This window comes from Ciona intestinalis, unplaced genomic scaffold (assembly GCF_000224145.3).
Source record: "Ciona intestinalis unplaced genomic scaffold, KH HT001069.1, whole genome shotgun sequence".
Taxonomy (NCBI): domain Eukaryota; kingdom Metazoa; phylum Chordata; class Ascidiacea; order Phlebobranchia; family Cionidae; genus Ciona; species Ciona intestinalis.
In genome coordinates, this window is record NW_004191390.1 from 43,382 (window position 1) to 60,898 (window position 17,517).

Genomic DNA, 17,517 nt, shown 5'->3' on the forward strand with positions numbered 1-17,517 from the left:
AAGCGTGACATTCCTATGTCGTCATTAACCATGCGTGACGACCTGTTACGTCACAATACATCAGTGTTTAACGCGACATGTTAAAGAAATATTTTGTTTTGAAAGTTGTAGAATATAAGACAATGGAGGACAATGAGGTTTGTTTTAACAATCAATATAATAAAGATAAAAGGATTCAAATGAACATTTATTTCGTCATCGATTTAATTAATTTCGAATATGACGTCACAATCATATAACAATGTTGATTTTGATTGGTTAATTCAACTTCGATGACGTCTCGTTTAGTGATGTCACTATGTCATGTTTATATTGAAGTAATGTGACGTCACAGGGGTAGTTGTCCTTGTCATAATGAAGTTTATTACGTTCCACCAAAATAGGTCATTAAAATGTTAGGAGCGAAGAGAAAGAAAGAGAATAAAGTGAGGAGGAGTGGGAGCAAAGTGAGAAAGAGAAATATTTTTACGATTTAAAGTTTTTTTGTTCGAAAGCAATAATTAGAATTGGGCGTGTACCCAATAAGCATTTGTTGCGTCATAATGCATATTCACATGCTGCAGGGCAGGTTGTGACGTAACAATGATTATAATTGGTTAATAAACACGTGGACACGTCATGTGATTGTTGCAAAACAATGCCAACTGGTGGTTGGCTATTCTGCAATATTTACATTAATTAATTATGACGTTTCAATGTTTTTTGTTTGGAATCAATCGTAGTTACTGTGACGTCACAATGCTAATGTATTAAACATCGCGCTTTTAGCGGCAGACGCTTTTTACACTTGAATGTTTATTGTAATTTTCAACAAGGCTAATTGTTACGTCACAATGTTACGAGCAGTATGACGTCACAAACCGTGAGAAACACAACCGCGTTAAATAGCGGTTTAAAATATCTTCTATTATTTGAACACACAGCGATATTATGACGTAATAAAACAATGTCTCAGCGCGACTTCTCGTCCACACGACCCAAATTCCAATACATTGGTTGTTTTGTTTCTGGAATAAAAATAAAAATTATCAAAATTAAAAAAGAAGAGACAATATTGTGACGTAATAAATAAAGCGACAAATTAGGTCACGGGTTAATTACGTCATCAGATTAATAGATGTTTAAATATTGTGACGTCATTAAATAGAAAGTTGATAATTTCGTAAAAGTGGAGAGAGCGCGCGAGAGAACGATTGTTAGTGAATAAAGAAAAACTTGCGTGTTCGGCCATGCGTAGTGATGTAGTTTAGTCGCGACGAATATTTGTTCATTTGTTTCCAACTGTGGATCGCAATGTAATAATGGGCATTGTTAATATGCGCCGTGTTCGCGGTCAGATTACAACATTTGTGATATTTATATGTTTTAGCTACGAAGTAAATATTTATCGAATATTCGGGAAGTTAATTTCAATTATTCCGCGATTTACGCGATTATGCTTGATCAGTCAGGTTATTGTGACATCACAGACGATATGATTAATTCAGGAATACTTGTGTTTGTGACGCAACAGGAAAGTTGTAATATTCATCCACAAGTGCGGAATAATACTCCGCCGACGTCGATTAATCTTTTATTTCATTTTCAGATTTATGTTTTAAATATTTATCCGTTTTTCCCGAAATTCGAATTCGATGATGCTTTCGAACATTTCGCAGGTGTGTATGACGTAATAATGTATATTCATATGACGTCAGTATGACGTATTGTTGTTTCGTTGCTGCATTTCGAGTATCAAACAGAAAGCGTTGTTACGAAATAATAAGCGCTATTAAGCTTCGATGCCGCGCGTTTAATCCTTTATTAGAACAAACGTTGGTTGTGACGTAACAATAGTATTAACAGATGGCAGGTGAACAAATAATAATGCGTATTATGACGTAGTTTAGAAATGGTGGAATTAATCGTGATGTTGATTGAACGTCATTGTTCCTGCTTGTGACGTAACAATACAAATAATTTACAATCGAGTTAATTGATGAATCTATTATCACCAACGCGATAATGATTATGACGTCACAGTCAAGGTTGAATTATCAACCACGTGATATTAAATATAGAAATCATAAGTGGGCGGGGGGGCTGGGTATCGTCGTGGCTGTCGCGATTCCATTCTTATCTAATTATGCATATGTGTGACGTCACAATGCATAGGAATGATATTTAGCTCGATGTGAGTGTGACGTCACAATGCTCGTACATCGCGTAGCTCGCGATCCGCCATTTTGAAAAGTGAAAGTTTTCATTATTCGCGAATAAAGTAAATTGTTTCGTTTTAATAAATACAATTTCTATTTTACGCGCGGAACATTAGTGACGTCACGTGTTCGCAGTTCAATTATGACGTAATAAAGAGGTTTGTTCGAAATAGCGACAAGCGCGAAAAATGGCGATCATTCGGAATTGTCTTTGTTTTGTCATAATAACCATTGTTGGCGAAACGAATTCTCGAATTTAATTAAATTTCAAATTTATCGCGATCGCGGTTGGCTGTGACGTATGAATCGTGTATTGTGACGTAGATGTGTATTGTCACGTCACCATATATTGCACCTACAATTGATTGACACGTCACAATCGCAATTGCTCGTAATCGGATTCGATTGTTACGTCACAAACATCTTCGTCTCGCTACTTTTTAATGAACATTCTAAATCGTAAAAACTACTGTCCACGTCACAATGACACGTTGTAAGGAGGTTATGACGTAACAATCCCTTATATTTCGAAGTGGTCGAGTTAGTTTCTCCCGATTGTTGGATTCCGCGAAGCGTCGACCGCGATTAATAAACACGAGATATCTCAATCTTCGGGCGCACGCGATGGACTTTAATATCGAACCTCGAGGCGTCAAAATCTTTATTCGATGCATTCAATGCAGACAAAAGCTGAGTTGCTTTCGGGGCTAGGGTCTTCACTGACGTCATCACCCGGTAACGTCAGCGCTGCAACGATGAAGTTGGAGGCTGTGATGGAGAATCTTCAGCGGCAGCATCAACAACGTATGATGGAACAACATAAGAATGATGACGTCATCAGTAATGACGTCAGGTGCGACGATTTCAGCGATGGGGGGGAACGACAGCGGTCATATTCAGGGTCTCCGAAAGAGGATTCCGACGAAGATAGAAACGATATGACGTCACCCATGATGCGGGATGATGATGACGTCATGCAGAGTGATGGGAGATCCCCCGAACCAGATAAGACGTCATTGATTACGCAACAAATGGCGTTCGCTGCTGCATTGGCGCAAAGATCTTCCCCGGATGGGAGTTTATCCAGCCTTGTACCGCAAGCTATGATGCAACACTTTGGGCAATTCCCCGCGTCCTTTGATGCGTCACAATTACCACAGGTATGACCTTTACATGAACCCAATGACCCTTTAATTACCCCCTTAATTACCAGGGGTTTCGTGAACTAGCGATGCTCCAACACCAACACGTCGCCCAACGAATGGCTATGGAAGCCCAGAAACGAATGCAGCAAGATCACAATATACAGGTATGTGGCGTAATAATGACGTCATACACACGTCATCATGTGTTTCTTTACAGCAATCGACCAACCACATCCCGACCCCATCAAGCGCGTCATCACATACGTCATCAGGCAGTGTGACGTCACAAACCAATAGTTGCAACGGAAGTCAGCAAGAATGGACGTACGAGGAACAATTTAAACAGGTGAATATGCATTATGACGTCACTAGAGTTTATTGTTACGTAATTATTGAATAACAAGAGACAGCGAAATTAATCGACTTCGTTATTATTCGAATCGATGTTTCGTTCCTTGGAGTCTCAATTATTGGCATTTACATCTCGGCCGCCGTTTCCCACCGAAACTAATTTATATTTTATTAACTGGATCAATGACTTCGAAGCTCATCGCGGTGTTTATTAAACTAATAATGGACTGTGTGACGTCACAGAGCAACAATTCGCGCAACTCCACTTAACTTTGGTTGGATTTGGATTAAGGGGGCGATGGGCAGTGGGGGGGATCATGTTACCCCATGGACCGCTACTATTGGGGGGGACGATCCATCAACCGAATTCTGTCATGGGAGAAAAATATCGCGCATTTCCGCAAAGATTTCATCAATGACGTTACAATGCGCATTATAAAAGAATAACGTTTAACAAATGTTCATTGTTATTAATTGTAAAATTCCAATGTGACGTAATGAATGGTCCGTTTGTTATGACAAGTGGGATTGTCTACGTCACGGATCACGTGACAAATGGACATGGGGTTTGAGGGTAATTTGACCCCAGGGGGTCGCGGGGTCAACGCTTAATCGCGATGGGCGAATATTAAATGTTTGTGACGTCACTATGGTCATTTAAGATGAACAACAGTTTTAAATTCACGACTATGACGTCATGTAGTTTTATTGATCTTTATTTCGTCATAATGTTTTCAACGAATGGTTAAGTATGCATTATGACGTCATTAATGGGTTAACAATAAACTTAAAAAGCTTGTTTGTTACGTTATAATGGGTTATTGTGTTGAAGTCGTTGAAGCAAAACAATCGATGAAAGTCGTCACTGTTACGTCATAATCAACACGACAGCCGCTTTTTGAGAATAAATTGTTAAAACGTCACAATCGCTATTAATATTTCATTCCAGTTTTAATCAAAACCGAATCTGATCGGCGTTTCCAAGGTTTTGTCTCAGAGAGGTGATTGTTTCACCACAAATGTTAGTTCAACACTTCATCAACTATTTATAAACTACAACCGCGTTGCAGCCATTGGCGCGAACAAATGCACTTAATAATTCATTTCATTTAAAGAACAAACGATATTGTTTCAATCCGCGATCGTCGCTTAATTGCGCTCCAAGCGTGCATCGTCAATCGCAATAGAAACATCATTTATTTATGATTTAATTTCAAATTTGAGATTTGCTTGGGCGATAAAACGTTGTATTTACACCGAGCATGGTTGCTATTCACTTCCAACATTTAAAATCTCATCGATTATTCATCGCGATGTTCGCGGAGTAAAAAGGTCAAGTGTTGTGACATCATAACGACGTTGAATAAACTTCGATTTCTGCAAATAATCCGCATGATGGCGCTGTGTTGTCCCGCCACCTACCGGAAAAAACAACAATTGAGCTAATTGTGACGTCACAATACGAGAGCGGAATCACAATTAAATGTGGAACGTCGTTTTCAAGTATCCATAATATGAAACACTTAACTTCCAGATGGTAACCCATCTTTTTATCGCGTTTGCTGAGGATCGATACCACTGTGACGTCATAATAGATCGCGCGGTCACTTTCGCGTTTGAAGCGCTCTCATCGAAAGTTGTGATCGTCGCTGGCCGCTCATTGGTGGAAATTAGTCTTGTAGCACCAATTAATCGGGGGGAGAATCCCTTAATAATGGACTGGCCGCCATTTTCCTTTGTTTGCCTCAACACGTCACAATGGAATGTCTCTAATGTGATTTGTGACGGAACAGTGATAGTAAACACGTCACGATCACTTTGATGTTTATTAATTTTAACAAATAAAGTAAAAGTTATTATGACGTAACAATATGCTTTGTTTCAGTTATATGAGATTGATGACGACATAAAGCGAAAAGAATTTCTTGACGATTTGTTCAGTTTCATGCAAAAAAGAGGTGTGTGACGTCATAATATATTGTTTACGTAACAAACATCGAAGAATTGATGATTAATTACGTCACAATGGCTTCGAGCGGTTTCCCATTGTCCTGTGGGTGATAATGGGGAATCCCCGGGTTGTGGGTTAATTAAAACAATTGTCTTCGATTGTTCTCAAACAATGGGATTATAATTACCTGCTGTGGACAACAGTTGTCTTTGTTACGCAATAAACAGATTTGTTTGTTGTTAATTATTCAGCGAAAATTTTTAATAATTGATGTTTTTGCTCAAATTAGTTTTGGACAATCGCACCTGTTTTAAATTAGCTTATGACGTAACAAACGGTAACAATCGTTGAACATCGAGCGGTTTAATCACATCGTGTTCGGTGGAGCATGAAATGCGATGTTGTCGGGGACTTATTACTGAAGGTTTTATAAAAACACGGGGTTAGAAAGGCGATTTATCGGTTTGCAATTTACGGCGCCCCAATGTCTGGCGGCAAACGATCACTTTTTCACCAAAATTCTTAAAATTTTGACCGAAATTCGTTGTTGGTTAAACATCGATATTTCGCTGATCACCGATGCGCCCATTGTTGCGTAAATTAAAGATAACAAAGCTATTGTTGCGCAACACCGGCACCCTGTTTATAAATTTAATGAAAAAATTTTAAGATAAATTTTGGTCAAAGTTTGGATAGTGGGGTAGGGGGATTGCTTAACGCTAAATAATCGACCACGGCGCCATTATTACCATCGCTGTTTTCGATTGTTTTAACAAAAATAGAACAATACCAAGTGTTCATTTCTACCCTCGTCGCGGATGAATGAGTTTGGTGACCGAGCGTGAAATCTTTCTCTTGTCGACTCAAGTTACAAGAAGTTCGTTAAACGAATAAATGCTTCAACACGAAGCTAATGTCGATTAATGGCGGGTTCGTCGCTTCGATGAATCGCCTAAGTAGAAAATGCCGTCACGGTGTCAGCAAATGCGTAACAAAACAAGTACTGTGACGTAACAAAGCCCCTTACGCGGTGGTCTGATATCGAAGCGATCAAAAATATTTCACCCGAAACATAAATATAATATATCAACACATAGACCGCCTACAAGTTGATTAATTCGTGAAAATTAATTTGTGGGTTGTGACGTCACAATCCTTAGTGTGTGGCCGCCTTTTATTTGTTACGTCACAAACCATCGGATGCATTACAATGCGACCTTGAATATAAACAAACACAAAATGGCTGAATCGTCGTGTGAGGGGGGGGGGGGGGGAGGTAGTGTCATTAGGGCGGACGCGGGTCGTTGCAAACACCCCCTTCCCCCCTTACCCCCTCCCCATTCAAGCGGAACAACCAAATGAAAGTTTCGCCCTGAGTGTCGGATTGCCCGCGATTAAGCGCGCTTTGTTATGCGACTATCGGCCTTGTTACGTCACATAACGAGTGCATTATTACGTAGGCACGCCGGTGAACAGAATTCCTATTATGGCAAAGCAAGTCCTTGACTTGTACCAACTTTATCGGTTGGTGGTTGAGAAGGGGGGGCTGGTAGAAGTTATTAACAAAAAGATTTGGAGAGAAATCACCAAAGGTCTCAATCTTCCATCTTCGATTACAAGCGCCGCATTCACTTTGCGAACTCAGTAAGTTTGTAATTAGATCCTCCCACGTAGATATTCATCCGCGCGGAATGACCACACCTCATTATAATTGCAGGTACATGAAATATTTGTACCCCTTTGAATGCGAGCGGGAAAAGTTATCTGTTCCATCGGAGTTACAAGCCGCTATAGAAGGCAACAGACGTGAAGGTCGGAGGCCAAGTTACAGGTTCGTTGGATATTTATATTAACAACACATAACCTCACGGTTCACTAAATATTCCATTCTAGCTCCCATATGTTCTCATACTCGCCGAACACAAGCGCAAACATGCTGACACCTCCCAAGTTTCCTTTCGCTCACCACAATGGACTTGCTCAATTATCACAAATGGCGGCAGCAAAATACGGTGAGTCCTATCTTCTTGTTACGTCATAAGTATTGTTGTTACGTTATAACCATATATACATGACGTCACAGGTCAACCAGATGAACGATGCTTGCCTACGTCACCCACACAACAGCTGATCGCCCAACAGCAACAATTGCTTCAATCGGCGAACGCCCAACACGTGGCGGCAATGGCGGCGCTAGAGACAATACAGAACCAAGCCAAAGCGCGGGTAAGTCGGTCACGTGGGTAGTTACAACGTTCCCTAGCAACCGTGTACATTAGCAGGCTGCGCAACAAGCTGCGCACCACGCCGCTCAGCAAGCAGCTCAACACCAGATGTCGCTAAAGAAAGAAATCGATTCAGATTACTCGGAGGGGGAACCACCAGAGAAGAAACTCAGTTTCGACGATTCTGTGAGGTAAGAATTGTTCATTATTTCGTTACAATATATTAATGTAACGTCACTGATAATATGTTACGTCACAGAAGGTTGACACCAGACAACCAACGAAGATCTTCGACGTCATCACTTAAGATTTCCATGGGCGACCGAGGTAGCATCCATTATAACGAATCTTATTCATAATATTTTAACTATTTTTATAATCAGGACGTCATAATGAAATGAGTGACGTAACAAACGCTGATTCAATAAATATTTGCGTTGAGGTAAACGGAATAACCTACCAGGTGAGCATAGATATCATATATATTATCATAGACATGTTATATAGTGGGATGGGGTAAGATGGGACACCTTTATCACATATTATTCTGACCCTGCTTTAAACAATTAACATCGGTCTATAAGAGTCGTGAGGATACGGTTTTATAATTTTAATTTGTTTGATTTTCGTTTTTTTGTCCGAAACCTTAATATGCTTTTATTTGTTATGTTAAACCGTAGACATAATATATACCAACATAGACATCATATAAACAGGGCGTATTATTCGCGCACTCCCCAAACCACCCACCCGTGAAGCACGTGACCCTGGACCACCCCACCTCATGAATCGGTGTCAATCCAGGATTATTTGAAGGTGTTGCTCTTTACTGCCATCTCGTGTTTCGTCACTATCTTGTTCCTGGGATAATGCGAACGTATTGTGACGTAACAATTGGAATAGTGTTATAGTGACGTCACTACCTCAACGACCAATCAAGTTTCAGTGTTTGAGGATGACGTAACAATCGCATGTTTATTTATTTAACAAAGCCTCTTAATGACGTCACAACAGCCAATCTTCAAAGACGCTTGCCAACTTCCGCTTACTAATGTTACTGTTTTGTATAAATGATGCGTTTGTTTGTTAATAGAGCATTATTACGTCATAATATATTGTGTGCATTATTATTACGCGATGGTTTTGAAACGATAGTGTCACAAGCACGTCATCAAACACGGATATGACGACATAATTGGATCCACATGTCTGCAGAACCTTCGACGATATTTGCGCTCCCCGAAATATTAAAAGTTTATGATTTCTATAGCATGTTATATACTTTAACGTTACAGTTATGGTAACGTTTTATTTTCATAGAAAGTCCATGAAAATTAGAGAAATTATCGCAGTTTAAATAAACCTCGATTACGTTCTATTCTAATTTAAGTTTAGGTTTATTTATAGAAGTAAATATTGGACGTTGGAGAATGTGTTTGTCCTGTGAGTGGTGTGTAAAAGTATGTTGAAGGTGCGAAGAAAGAGAAAAGATGAAAGTTTGTTGGATGTTGAGGAACAATGGGAGCATGGGGTTACTGGAGGTCATCGGGCGAAACACGCGAGGGTTGAGGTGGAATTGTTACGTCACAGGAAAAGACAAAACGCAGAAGAAAACTTAGATCCTAAAATTCCAAGAATTGATAAAAATGAAGACGCGGGAAGTTTGGGTGTTTGGAAACTAAATAACAATTTAAATTATTTTTCCTCTTTTCCGATGCGTTCATCGTGTAAGGGAAATGTTAAAGCAATCCAATCCGTACAGTTCGAATCGCATGAATATACGGAACAAGTTTATTGGAAATGTGAACTTCCTAAATTTAATGAAATATTTCATGAAGGTTTTGAAACAAATACACAAGATACCACACAAGGCTCGGTACTGTAATATGGTTGAGGTCCTACAGTGAGACACGCCATGGTACCTGGTATTTAGACAAGAGTTGGCACATTGTCTCTCAATAATACGTGTTTGGACACTTGGGAAATATTTGTTTTTTTATTTTTACATGAATGCAATCATATTTTATGTGCTTTTTATTAATTACATCGCGTCTGTTTGTGATATCATGTTTCAGGTTGCTTATGTTCAACATGCCATTGATTATTAATGGAATTGAAATAAAAGATTCCGACAGAATACTTGACGATCTACAATTGTTTGTTCAAGTAATTGTTTTGTAACAATCAACATTGTTTGACAATAATCATAATGTTTTATAGAAATATAAAAATGTTTACAAAGATTGTTCGTCTCGCTTGAAGTCGACTCCCGTTACCCTTGTCACACGATGTCAGTGTTGCTTATATGTAATGCAGGGTGAACTCGCCACCGTCGGGGGAGCTGATAAATCAGTGGGTGTTGAAGTTTATTGTTGATAAGCAGATCTGGTTAATAAACTTCTAATCAGAATTAACAATGTTCACAACTGTTTCATGTTTCATTTACCTAAAATGCTCCTGACTCCGCTGACTGTACATTAACATTTGATCATATTTTGAAAAGTCTTTATTTAATGAACTTTCAGATCAAATGTGTTGGCACCGATATGGCGACAACTTGTCACATTGTTGTTATTCGTTGTCGTCAAACGGCTACGACTTCCCTCGCTCATTTTGATGGAAGTTTTCTGGTGGATGGCGCTAAAGAGATGTTAAAGTCCATCGAGAACATCCGAACACCGGAGGGAGCACAAGGTTGTTTGTTATGAAACAATGGATGGTTGTTTATGACATCATGATGCAGGTTATGACCTCGACCTTCACATAATCGGAGGTTTCGACGACGACCGGAAATTATCCGGAAAATTATCGACGGACTTGTTGCGAACGTTTCAAACTTTATCTTCAGGTTGGTTGCGATTACTTTGTATTATTTCCAACCCACATTTCTAATATAAGAGTTTGGAAAACAAAAAAGTTTAACGCTGGAGAAATAGAAGCAACATTCATGGCTCCTTTATTGACTTCTCCAGACAGGGGTTTGAAACTTTATCTCCGAACGTTTTGTTGCTCCCCATTCAACACGTGCGTTGTCACGAAACATGGGGTTGAAATAAACAGCCCCGTTATATTTGGTGTCGTGGTAACGGTCGGTGATGGGAAAATTTATGGAGCTGATTTTGCCGAAGATGCGCGTGGGCCCGTTCGTGCAATGCGTGCAGCGAGGGGAGTTCACGGGAGGAAGCAAATGTTTAACGTTTATGAGTACGTGAGTTTGTCACTTACATTTGCCATGAACCTAAAGCAACCTTTTCTATACTAAGATTTGTTTCATAGAATAATGTGTCAAAGTATTTGTGCTTCCTTGTAACTTTGGGACCTAAGTGTTTATTAACGTGATGTTACAGTTATGTGAAGGAACGTTTCATCGTCCCCCCCTTTACATATCAACCACTGCCTTTTATTGAGGAATGGATCGAACAAAGTGATTCGTTCATTAAGGAGTAAGTTCTATATATTGTTGCCTTGTTGTCTGCTGAGTGTAGCGACCAAGCTTTGTTCTTTCAAATGAATGTAACTATGTTTTGTTTTTAACTGTAAGGGTATTTTAACAACTGTTGTTTTGTGGCTATATCCTGTCTTTTCGTTTTACTTGCAAGCACAAGGTGTATATAACAGAACACCCGAGTTATAACGATCAAGTTACACTCATTGTATTCCTACCCTAACCAATTTATTTATCCCCAGAAACATGTCAACCTCCCCAGATGTTGAACCCGCTTTCTTCGCTCCTGACACCCGAGAATCTCTTCGTTTCATCGCCACCCACCCAAACCCAATGCATTCCATCTTCAAATCAAATCTTCCATTATTCTACAAATTGGATGGGGGGCTTTGGAAACAAGAGTGATTGTTATTTTCGTCACAATCCTAATTATCGTTGCACTTATTACACAATAAATATTTTAAATATTTTAAGTTTTGGGTGTAATTAATAATCAAAATTTCAAGGTTACTGTCTTCTTCTACACAGAATATAAGATGTTTATGGTTTAGGCTAAATACTTGTAATAGCCCCCTAGCGCCGTTAGTGTTGGTAGTAACCCAACCCCACATTGTTAGTTGTGGTAACCATCGTATCAGATGTCGCGGTCGTTTGGTTTCAAACCTGTGGTGGTTTGTTCATCGGGTTGGTTTGTGTCGATATATTGTGTTTGTTTATCTTCTATGACGTCACAGACAGCAATTAGTTTTTTTCGAATGCAGGTGTGACGTCATAACGTGAAATGTTATCTCTTTGTGACGTAACGAGGCTCGAATAACTTTTGTTACGTCATAAACACTGTTTCAACTTAACAATGGTGGATAATTTGTACTATGACGTAACAGTGCATAAAAAATAACGATTTCTTTTTATTTTTTTGATTCAGTTGAAGTTGGTTAGCTTGGGGTTTATAAAGTGTCACCGTAGCGTATATTTATACACACTGTGTTTTATACAGAACGGGCGGCTGATGTTTTCTATGAGTCGTCGTTTCGTTGTTTTAATCGTTTTAATTTGCTCACTGTTAGTGTTTGTATGTTGGGTTTAGCCGCCGCGCTTTTCTTTTACCTTGTATTAATTTTATCGAAGATTGGTTAAATTTTGTTAGCAAAATGGATTCTTTGTCACGTGATGACTTGAATTACATCGATGCCACCGACTATTGTGACGTTAGGTTTGTTACGTCATATGTACCACAATGACGACAAAAACATAATTTAAACATTTTTAGAAACTCTATAGCACCGTCTCGTGGAAGAGCTTCTACACCATCGTTGGCCGTTAGGAGAGCAATGAAAGTGTTGGACGATACATACAAGATGCAAAGTTATTTAAAGGTGAAGATTACGTCATATATGATAGCTTGTGCCGCTTTAGGTTTAACAGCAACGATTTTAACTGACGTCACCCCAATAGTAATTATTCATTGTGAGTTTTTAACAGTTCTAGCTTTGCTGTTGATCCTTTCTCTTCGTTGGTAAATAAAACAGTTATAATAATTTATTATTTTAAGATCGACAGGCTGTCACGTGGTCAAAGCAGGGCGTCATCTCGACCAATGAGATCGCAGCGTTCCATCTCCCCCCTCAGATCGCCAATCAGAAGGTAGGGATTCATCACGTGTTTAAATCTATTGTTCTAATTGGTCGAATTAACAGTCCAAGCCCCGCATTGTCTCCTCCTCGCTTGGTGGCGTTAGAGAGGGACAACTTCGAGGACGCATTGGGGGACAGCGAATCTAGGCGAGGAATTCTCCTTAATAAACTTAAAGAGGCTCAAACTACGATGGAGGTATCGAGTGTGGGGGATCCCCCTTTTGGTTTTTAATCTTTTTAATATGACAGCAAAAATTAGCAAAGAGCAGGCAAGAGGCAGCAGAACAAATTGTGACGTAACACAGGTATAATTGGTTGTAGATGCAAAACGAACGCTTACGTCTCGGCGAAGCTGACGTCATAGAAACACGCGCGACGGTTCGATTGTTACAACAAATCCAAGTCGAACTTGAAACGAAAATAGAATTTTTAGAAAAGGAGAGAGTATCGCTGCTGGGGAAGTCCCGGCAAGAGGCAGAAGATCGAGAAATATTGAAGCGGAGGTAAATATTGGGCACGTAAGTTGCGGTGAGGTTATAACGCAAGTGTTCTGTTTCATACACTTTGTGCTCGCTTACGAGTTGTAACTGTTTGGGTGATTGTAATATATAAGCACCCACATAATAATGAAACCTCAGAGTTGAGGACGGTGGGCGTGAAAACAACAAACTACGATGTCAACTGGATTTATTATTGGCTGATAAACATGAACACCAAGTGACTTTGGATCATTTGCATAAAACCATCAATGCAGTTAAAGATGAAAAAGATGACGTGCTTAAGGTTTGTTTGCTTGTGGCTTTTTGAGGTGTGGGACTTTTAACCTGTACCTGAGTGTGCCTATCTATGTTCCACAGCTTCACACCTCGTGCTGCGATGAATTGAATGTAACTAAAGAGCGCCTCCTAGTGGCAAGGCAAAGATGCGATTTAATCGAGAAAGAAAAAAGTCACGCGTTCACTGAGGCGGAAAAACTTCAAAAATCCCAACAAGTAATGTTGTGTCTATGTTATTAATGTTGTGTCTATGTTGATAATGTTGTGTCTATATTATTGTTTGTCTAACAGTCGTTGATCAACCGAAACACGGAGCTTGGGCAACGCAACGCGCGACAAGCAACCGATTTGAATCAAATTACTGAAAGATTTGAACGAATGGAAGCTGAGAACTCGGCACTGATGGAGGTGGGTTGTGGTGTTTTGGGGGAAGGGGTTGGTTTGTAAAATTAGTTGTTGTGGTTATAGGAGTTAGCTATTTGCCAAAGTGAGTTAAAGAAACGAAATAAAGATTTGATCGATTTGCGACGTAAATATAAAGATACAAGCGAAGACATGATGAGGGTTCGTAAGTATAATGTGGAATTGGAGAAAACTGTTCAAACAATCAAAGAAATAAACAAAGATTTAAAAAAGGTTGGTTGTTTGGTGATAAGGTGCATTATGACATCATTGTTTACATTATGACATCACAGGTGAAAGTAGATTACGAGAATGACATCACCGATCTCCACGGTGACCTCGCAAAACTAAGATTGGAATTATCAACAACGAGCAACGAAAATAAAACGAATATAACCGAGTTGAAACGAACAATGGATGTAAGATGGGTTGGGGGTTTTGGGGGATTGTTGGTTAAACAGGACCCATATGCTTGGCGAGTTCTCGCAACAATATTTATTGAACTTGGTTTTACGCGATATCAACTTTTACAAATCTTTCCTGAATGGTTTTTTGTTACGCGAGTTATAACTTCATGAGGATGAATTTCATTACAACTTTATTGTTGTACACGTATTATTTTGTTGTTGCAGGTTTACAATGAGACCTCCAATGAGTTGGGCGAATTACGCTTCAAATATGAGGAAGAAACCAAAAGTTTGCGAAAACTTGAGTCTTGTTACTCGGTGGCCGCACACCAGGTGGCGCTGTTGGAGGCCGAGAAGAATCGGTTCGTTCGAGAAGAACAAGAAAATAAATTGGTTGGTTGGTTTGGTTGGTTTGGTGCTTGAAGTTTATTTGGATGTTTGCAGAATATTTCAACACTGGAGGAAAACCTGGAGAAATTGAAAGATAAATACGAAAGCGAGACATCGGGGTTATTGGAAGAAGTGGCAGGGTTAAAGTCGAAGAAACAAATATTGTCGTTGCAGCTTGAAGAGGCAGAAGCTGTGAGTTTGGTTGTTTATCTTTGTGTGGCAACGATAATATAACGTGAATATTTGTGGGGTTTATATTATTTCTATGTTCAGCAACTGATGCGAGTTAATGAGGAGATGAAGTCACATGACCGTCATGCAACCTCGCAACTCGACCACTGGAGGCAGACGTGTGCTAAGTTGACGACAATCGTCGAGAATAAAGAACGAGAACGAAGGGAGAGTACCACCCGGTGGATGGAAGTGGAGGAAAAACTTCGCCACTCGGAGGCTCAACAGAGCTCGCTTCTATTGCAGGTACCTGTGACATTATAATGGTGATTGTTTCATCCATTGTTTGATTGTTGTGGTGACAAAACGCGCTCGTTCGTTCAAATCTTCAGCCTCGATTATGATGAAGCGAATATTATGCTGATTCATCAGTGATGTCATGACATCATGATATTTTTGCAAAGTCATGATATCGTTTGTTTTCATTCGCACTCCGTCATTTTTGAGAAACTTTTGGTTTGGGGGAATCACCAAAACCAGTACCCTTGCTCCATCCTGCCACCTGGAGGAAAATATACAACATGGAAATCCTCAAAAAATATAATCTTACCGTCGCAACATTGTTTCCACAATATCCATCTTCAACGCATCTTCGTAAGCCACCACCCCAACGTATGTTAAGAGATAAGTAAGTGCATCCATGATCCCACGATCCCACAAAACTAATTTCAAATCTTTAGTTTCAACTTCTTGTTGCTTTTCAAACAAAGCTTGGATAATTTTAACGTTGAGATCGTGGAAAATATTTTTGTCTTTCAACATTTTCTAAAAAGTAGAAGTTTGAAACTTCAACCTCGACATCCTCATGGTATACTACCTGGGTAATCCCCTGTTCCACAACCACTTTACGCGCGACCTCTTCTTGAACTCTGGCTCCCAATCCAATGAAATCCTCGCAACTTTGAAGAAACTCAATTAACGTGGTCTTTCCGGTTGAATGAGCACCGCAGATGTGAATATGACGCATTTGTGATGTCATAATGATGTCATAAAGTCTAACACCTGTTGGGACAAAACAATTTTCAATATTACATTTGAAAGAAATCTTCCAGCGAATGTTTGTTTGTAATCTCAACGTTGGCATGGACACTTAATGACAAACCCCGATAATGTTGTGTGGAAGATGAAACATCATTTAAGATCACAAACAAACGGTTGCTAGAAGGTCTCTTGCGTTTGTAATACACCTGCTTATAATATCATTCATGTTTCTTATTTAACAATGCTGATTGTTTAGTTATCTGGCATTGAATCTTCGAACGAGCGAGCAAACCGTCTCGAAGCGGAAGTAAACCGATTGTTGCAAGAACAGGCCGAGAATCAACAGATGATATCTGTGTTGGAAATGCAACGAGATATCCTTGCTAAATCGGTTCGTGAAAATAACATAAATGTTTTGTAAAAATAACATAAATGTTTGTGGAGTTAAATATGATTTCTATTAGCCAACAAAAGCTGATGCATCCGAGGAAATTTATAAACAACGATCGGAGAAACTTGAAATGGAAGTTAATTTGTTGAAAACTAAGTTAAACAACGTTGGCAAAGTTGGACCTGATTCATCCGGAGCAACGAAAGAAGATTTGTTGAAATCACGTCAGGTTCGTTGTTTAGTCGTGGCACAGTGGTTATCGGTTCAAACCTTGTCGCTGTTATCATTGTGGGCGTATGTGTCCTTGGACACTTTTTTACATTGTAGGCTAGGGGGGAGTACTCAATGCACCATGATAGGATAAATAAGTTGCATACGTTGTTGACAGGAGGTGGCGGCGTTGAAAGTTTTGTTGAAAGATAAATCAACAGAATGTGAAGATAAAGTGGGGAGGTTGTTGAAGGAAAAGGAACAGCTGAGGTTGGAGGTTGGGAGGCTTTGTGGTGAAATCAACAGCCTGAATGCCAACCAATCACAATCGGCGGGTGAAAGTATTTTAGAAACCCAAAAGTTACGAGGTGTGTTGTTGTTGCAGATGAAATATTGTTGTTGTTGCTGATGAAATATTGTTGTTGTTGTTGCTGATGAAATATTGTTGTTGTTGTTGTTGATGAAATATTGTTGTTGTTGTTGTTGATGAAATATTGTTGTTGTTGTTGCTGATGAAATATTGTTGTTGTTGTTGCTGATGAAATATTGTTGTTGTTGCTGATGAAATATTGTTGTTGTTGTTGCTGATGAACTATTGTTGTTGTTGCTGATGAAATATTGTTGTTGTTGCTGATGAACTATTGTGAGGATTGATTGTGCAAATGGTGTGGTTGCTTTTCGTAATGTTAAAGGACGTAATGTTAAAGGACCAGTAAGAGAGGGAGATATTCTTACCCTGCTTGAGTCCGAGAGAGAAGCCAGAAGGCTGCGATAAATTTT

At 39.4% G+C, this 17,517-nt stretch overlaps 3 protein-coding genes across 9 annotated transcripts in view; 2 read left to right on the top strand and 1 right to left on the bottom strand.

Moving 5' to 3' along the window:
- The first annotated feature begins 1,525 nt into the window (after window positions 1–1,525).
- ci-dril1/2 (dead ringer homolog) lies at window positions 1,526–9,944 on the top strand. Of its 4 annotated transcripts, none has more exons than XM_018816941.2 (13): window positions 1,526–1,658; window positions 2,882–3,358; window positions 3,412–3,507; window positions 3,561–3,689; window positions 5,580–5,652; window positions 7,106–7,289; window positions 7,363–7,476; window positions 7,539–7,657; window positions 7,729–7,871; window positions 7,925–8,061; window positions 8,133–8,197; window positions 8,254–8,333; window positions 8,587–9,944. In XM_018816941.2, exons 1-13 carry the CDS (start codon window positions 1,635–1,637, stop codon window positions 8,656–8,658), a joined length of 1,713 nt encoding a protein of 570 aa, XP_018672486.1. In that variant the 5' UTR covers window positions 1,526–1,634; the 3' UTR covers window positions 8,659–9,944.
- A 1,273-nt stretch (window positions 9,945–11,217) lies between these two features.
- LOC100184734 (coiled-coil domain-containing protein 18) overlaps window positions 11,218–17,517 on the top strand; it is a 9,931-nt gene continuing 3,631 nt past the window's right edge. For 3 of the 4 annotated variants that reach the window (XR_003397347.1, XM_026839904.1, XM_026839906.1), the window contains exons 1-17: window positions 11,218–11,313; window positions 11,558–12,528; window positions 12,586–12,691; window positions 12,868–12,959; window positions 13,013–13,145; window positions 13,271–13,452; window positions 13,588–13,732; window positions 13,807–13,941; window positions 14,017–14,133; window positions 14,194–14,361; window positions 14,421–14,546; window positions 14,760–14,927; window positions 14,979–15,116; window positions 15,198–15,401; window positions 16,393–16,527; window positions 16,601–16,756; window positions 16,916–17,022. Coding sequence is in view for 3 of the 4 variants with exons in the window: in XM_026839904.1 (XP_026695705.1) it covers window positions 12,467–12,528; window positions 12,586–12,691; window positions 12,868–12,959; window positions 13,013–13,145; window positions 13,271–13,452; window positions 13,588–13,732; window positions 13,807–13,941; window positions 14,017–14,133; window positions 14,194–14,361; window positions 14,421–14,546; window positions 14,760–14,927; window positions 14,979–15,116; window positions 15,198–15,401; window positions 16,393–16,527; window positions 16,601–16,756; window positions 16,916–17,022 (2,174 nt within the window). In the remaining variant the exon portion in view is untranslated. Of the gene's footprint in view, window positions 11,314–11,557; window positions 12,529–12,585; window positions 12,692–12,867; window positions 12,960–13,012; window positions 13,146–13,270; window positions 13,453–13,587; window positions 13,733–13,806; window positions 13,942–14,016; window positions 14,134–14,193; window positions 14,362–14,420; window positions 14,547–14,759; window positions 14,928–14,978; window positions 15,117–15,197; window positions 15,402–16,392; window positions 16,528–16,600; window positions 16,757–16,915; window positions 17,106–17,517 lie in introns of all 4 variants that reach the window. The other variant, XM_026839905.1, reaches the window with a different exon arrangement.
- LOC113475596 lies at window positions 15,409–16,386 on the bottom strand. Its single transcript, XM_026839913.1, has 3 exons — window positions 15,973–16,386; window positions 15,706–15,920; window positions 15,409–15,657 (listed from the first exon to the last, which is right to left on the bottom strand). The coding sequence occupies exons 1-3, from the start codon at window positions 16,237–16,239 to the stop codon at window positions 15,414–15,416; spliced, it is 726 nt and encodes a 241-aa protein (XP_026695714.1). The 5' UTR covers window positions 16,240–16,386; the 3' UTR covers window positions 15,409–15,413.

Bases quoted from the DNA above. Each gene is read 5' to 3' on its own strand.
- ci-dril1/2 (XM_018816941.2), top strand. From the start codon at position 1,635: ATGATGCTTTCGAACATTTCGCAG. The intron at 1,659-2,881 runs GTGTGTATGACG...CATTCAATGCAG, and splicing joins TGCTTTCGAACATTTCGCAG to ACAAAAGCTGAGTTGCTTTC. The intron at 3,508-3,560 runs GTATGTGGCGTA...GTTTCTTTACAG, and splicing joins AGCAAGATCACAATATACAG to CAATCGACCAACCACATCCC.
- LOC113475596 (XM_026839913.1), bottom strand. From the start codon at position 16,239: ATGCCAACGTTGAGATTACAAACAAACATTCGCTGGAAGATTTCTTTC. The intron at 15,921-15,972 runs GTAGTATACCAT...TCTACTTTTTAG, and splicing joins TGGAACAGGGGATTACCCAG to AAAATGTTGAAAGACAAAAA. The intron at 15,658-15,705 runs GTAAGATTATAT...ATTTTCCTCCAG, and splicing joins GTGGAAACAATGTTGCGACG to GTGGCAGGATGGAGCAAGGG.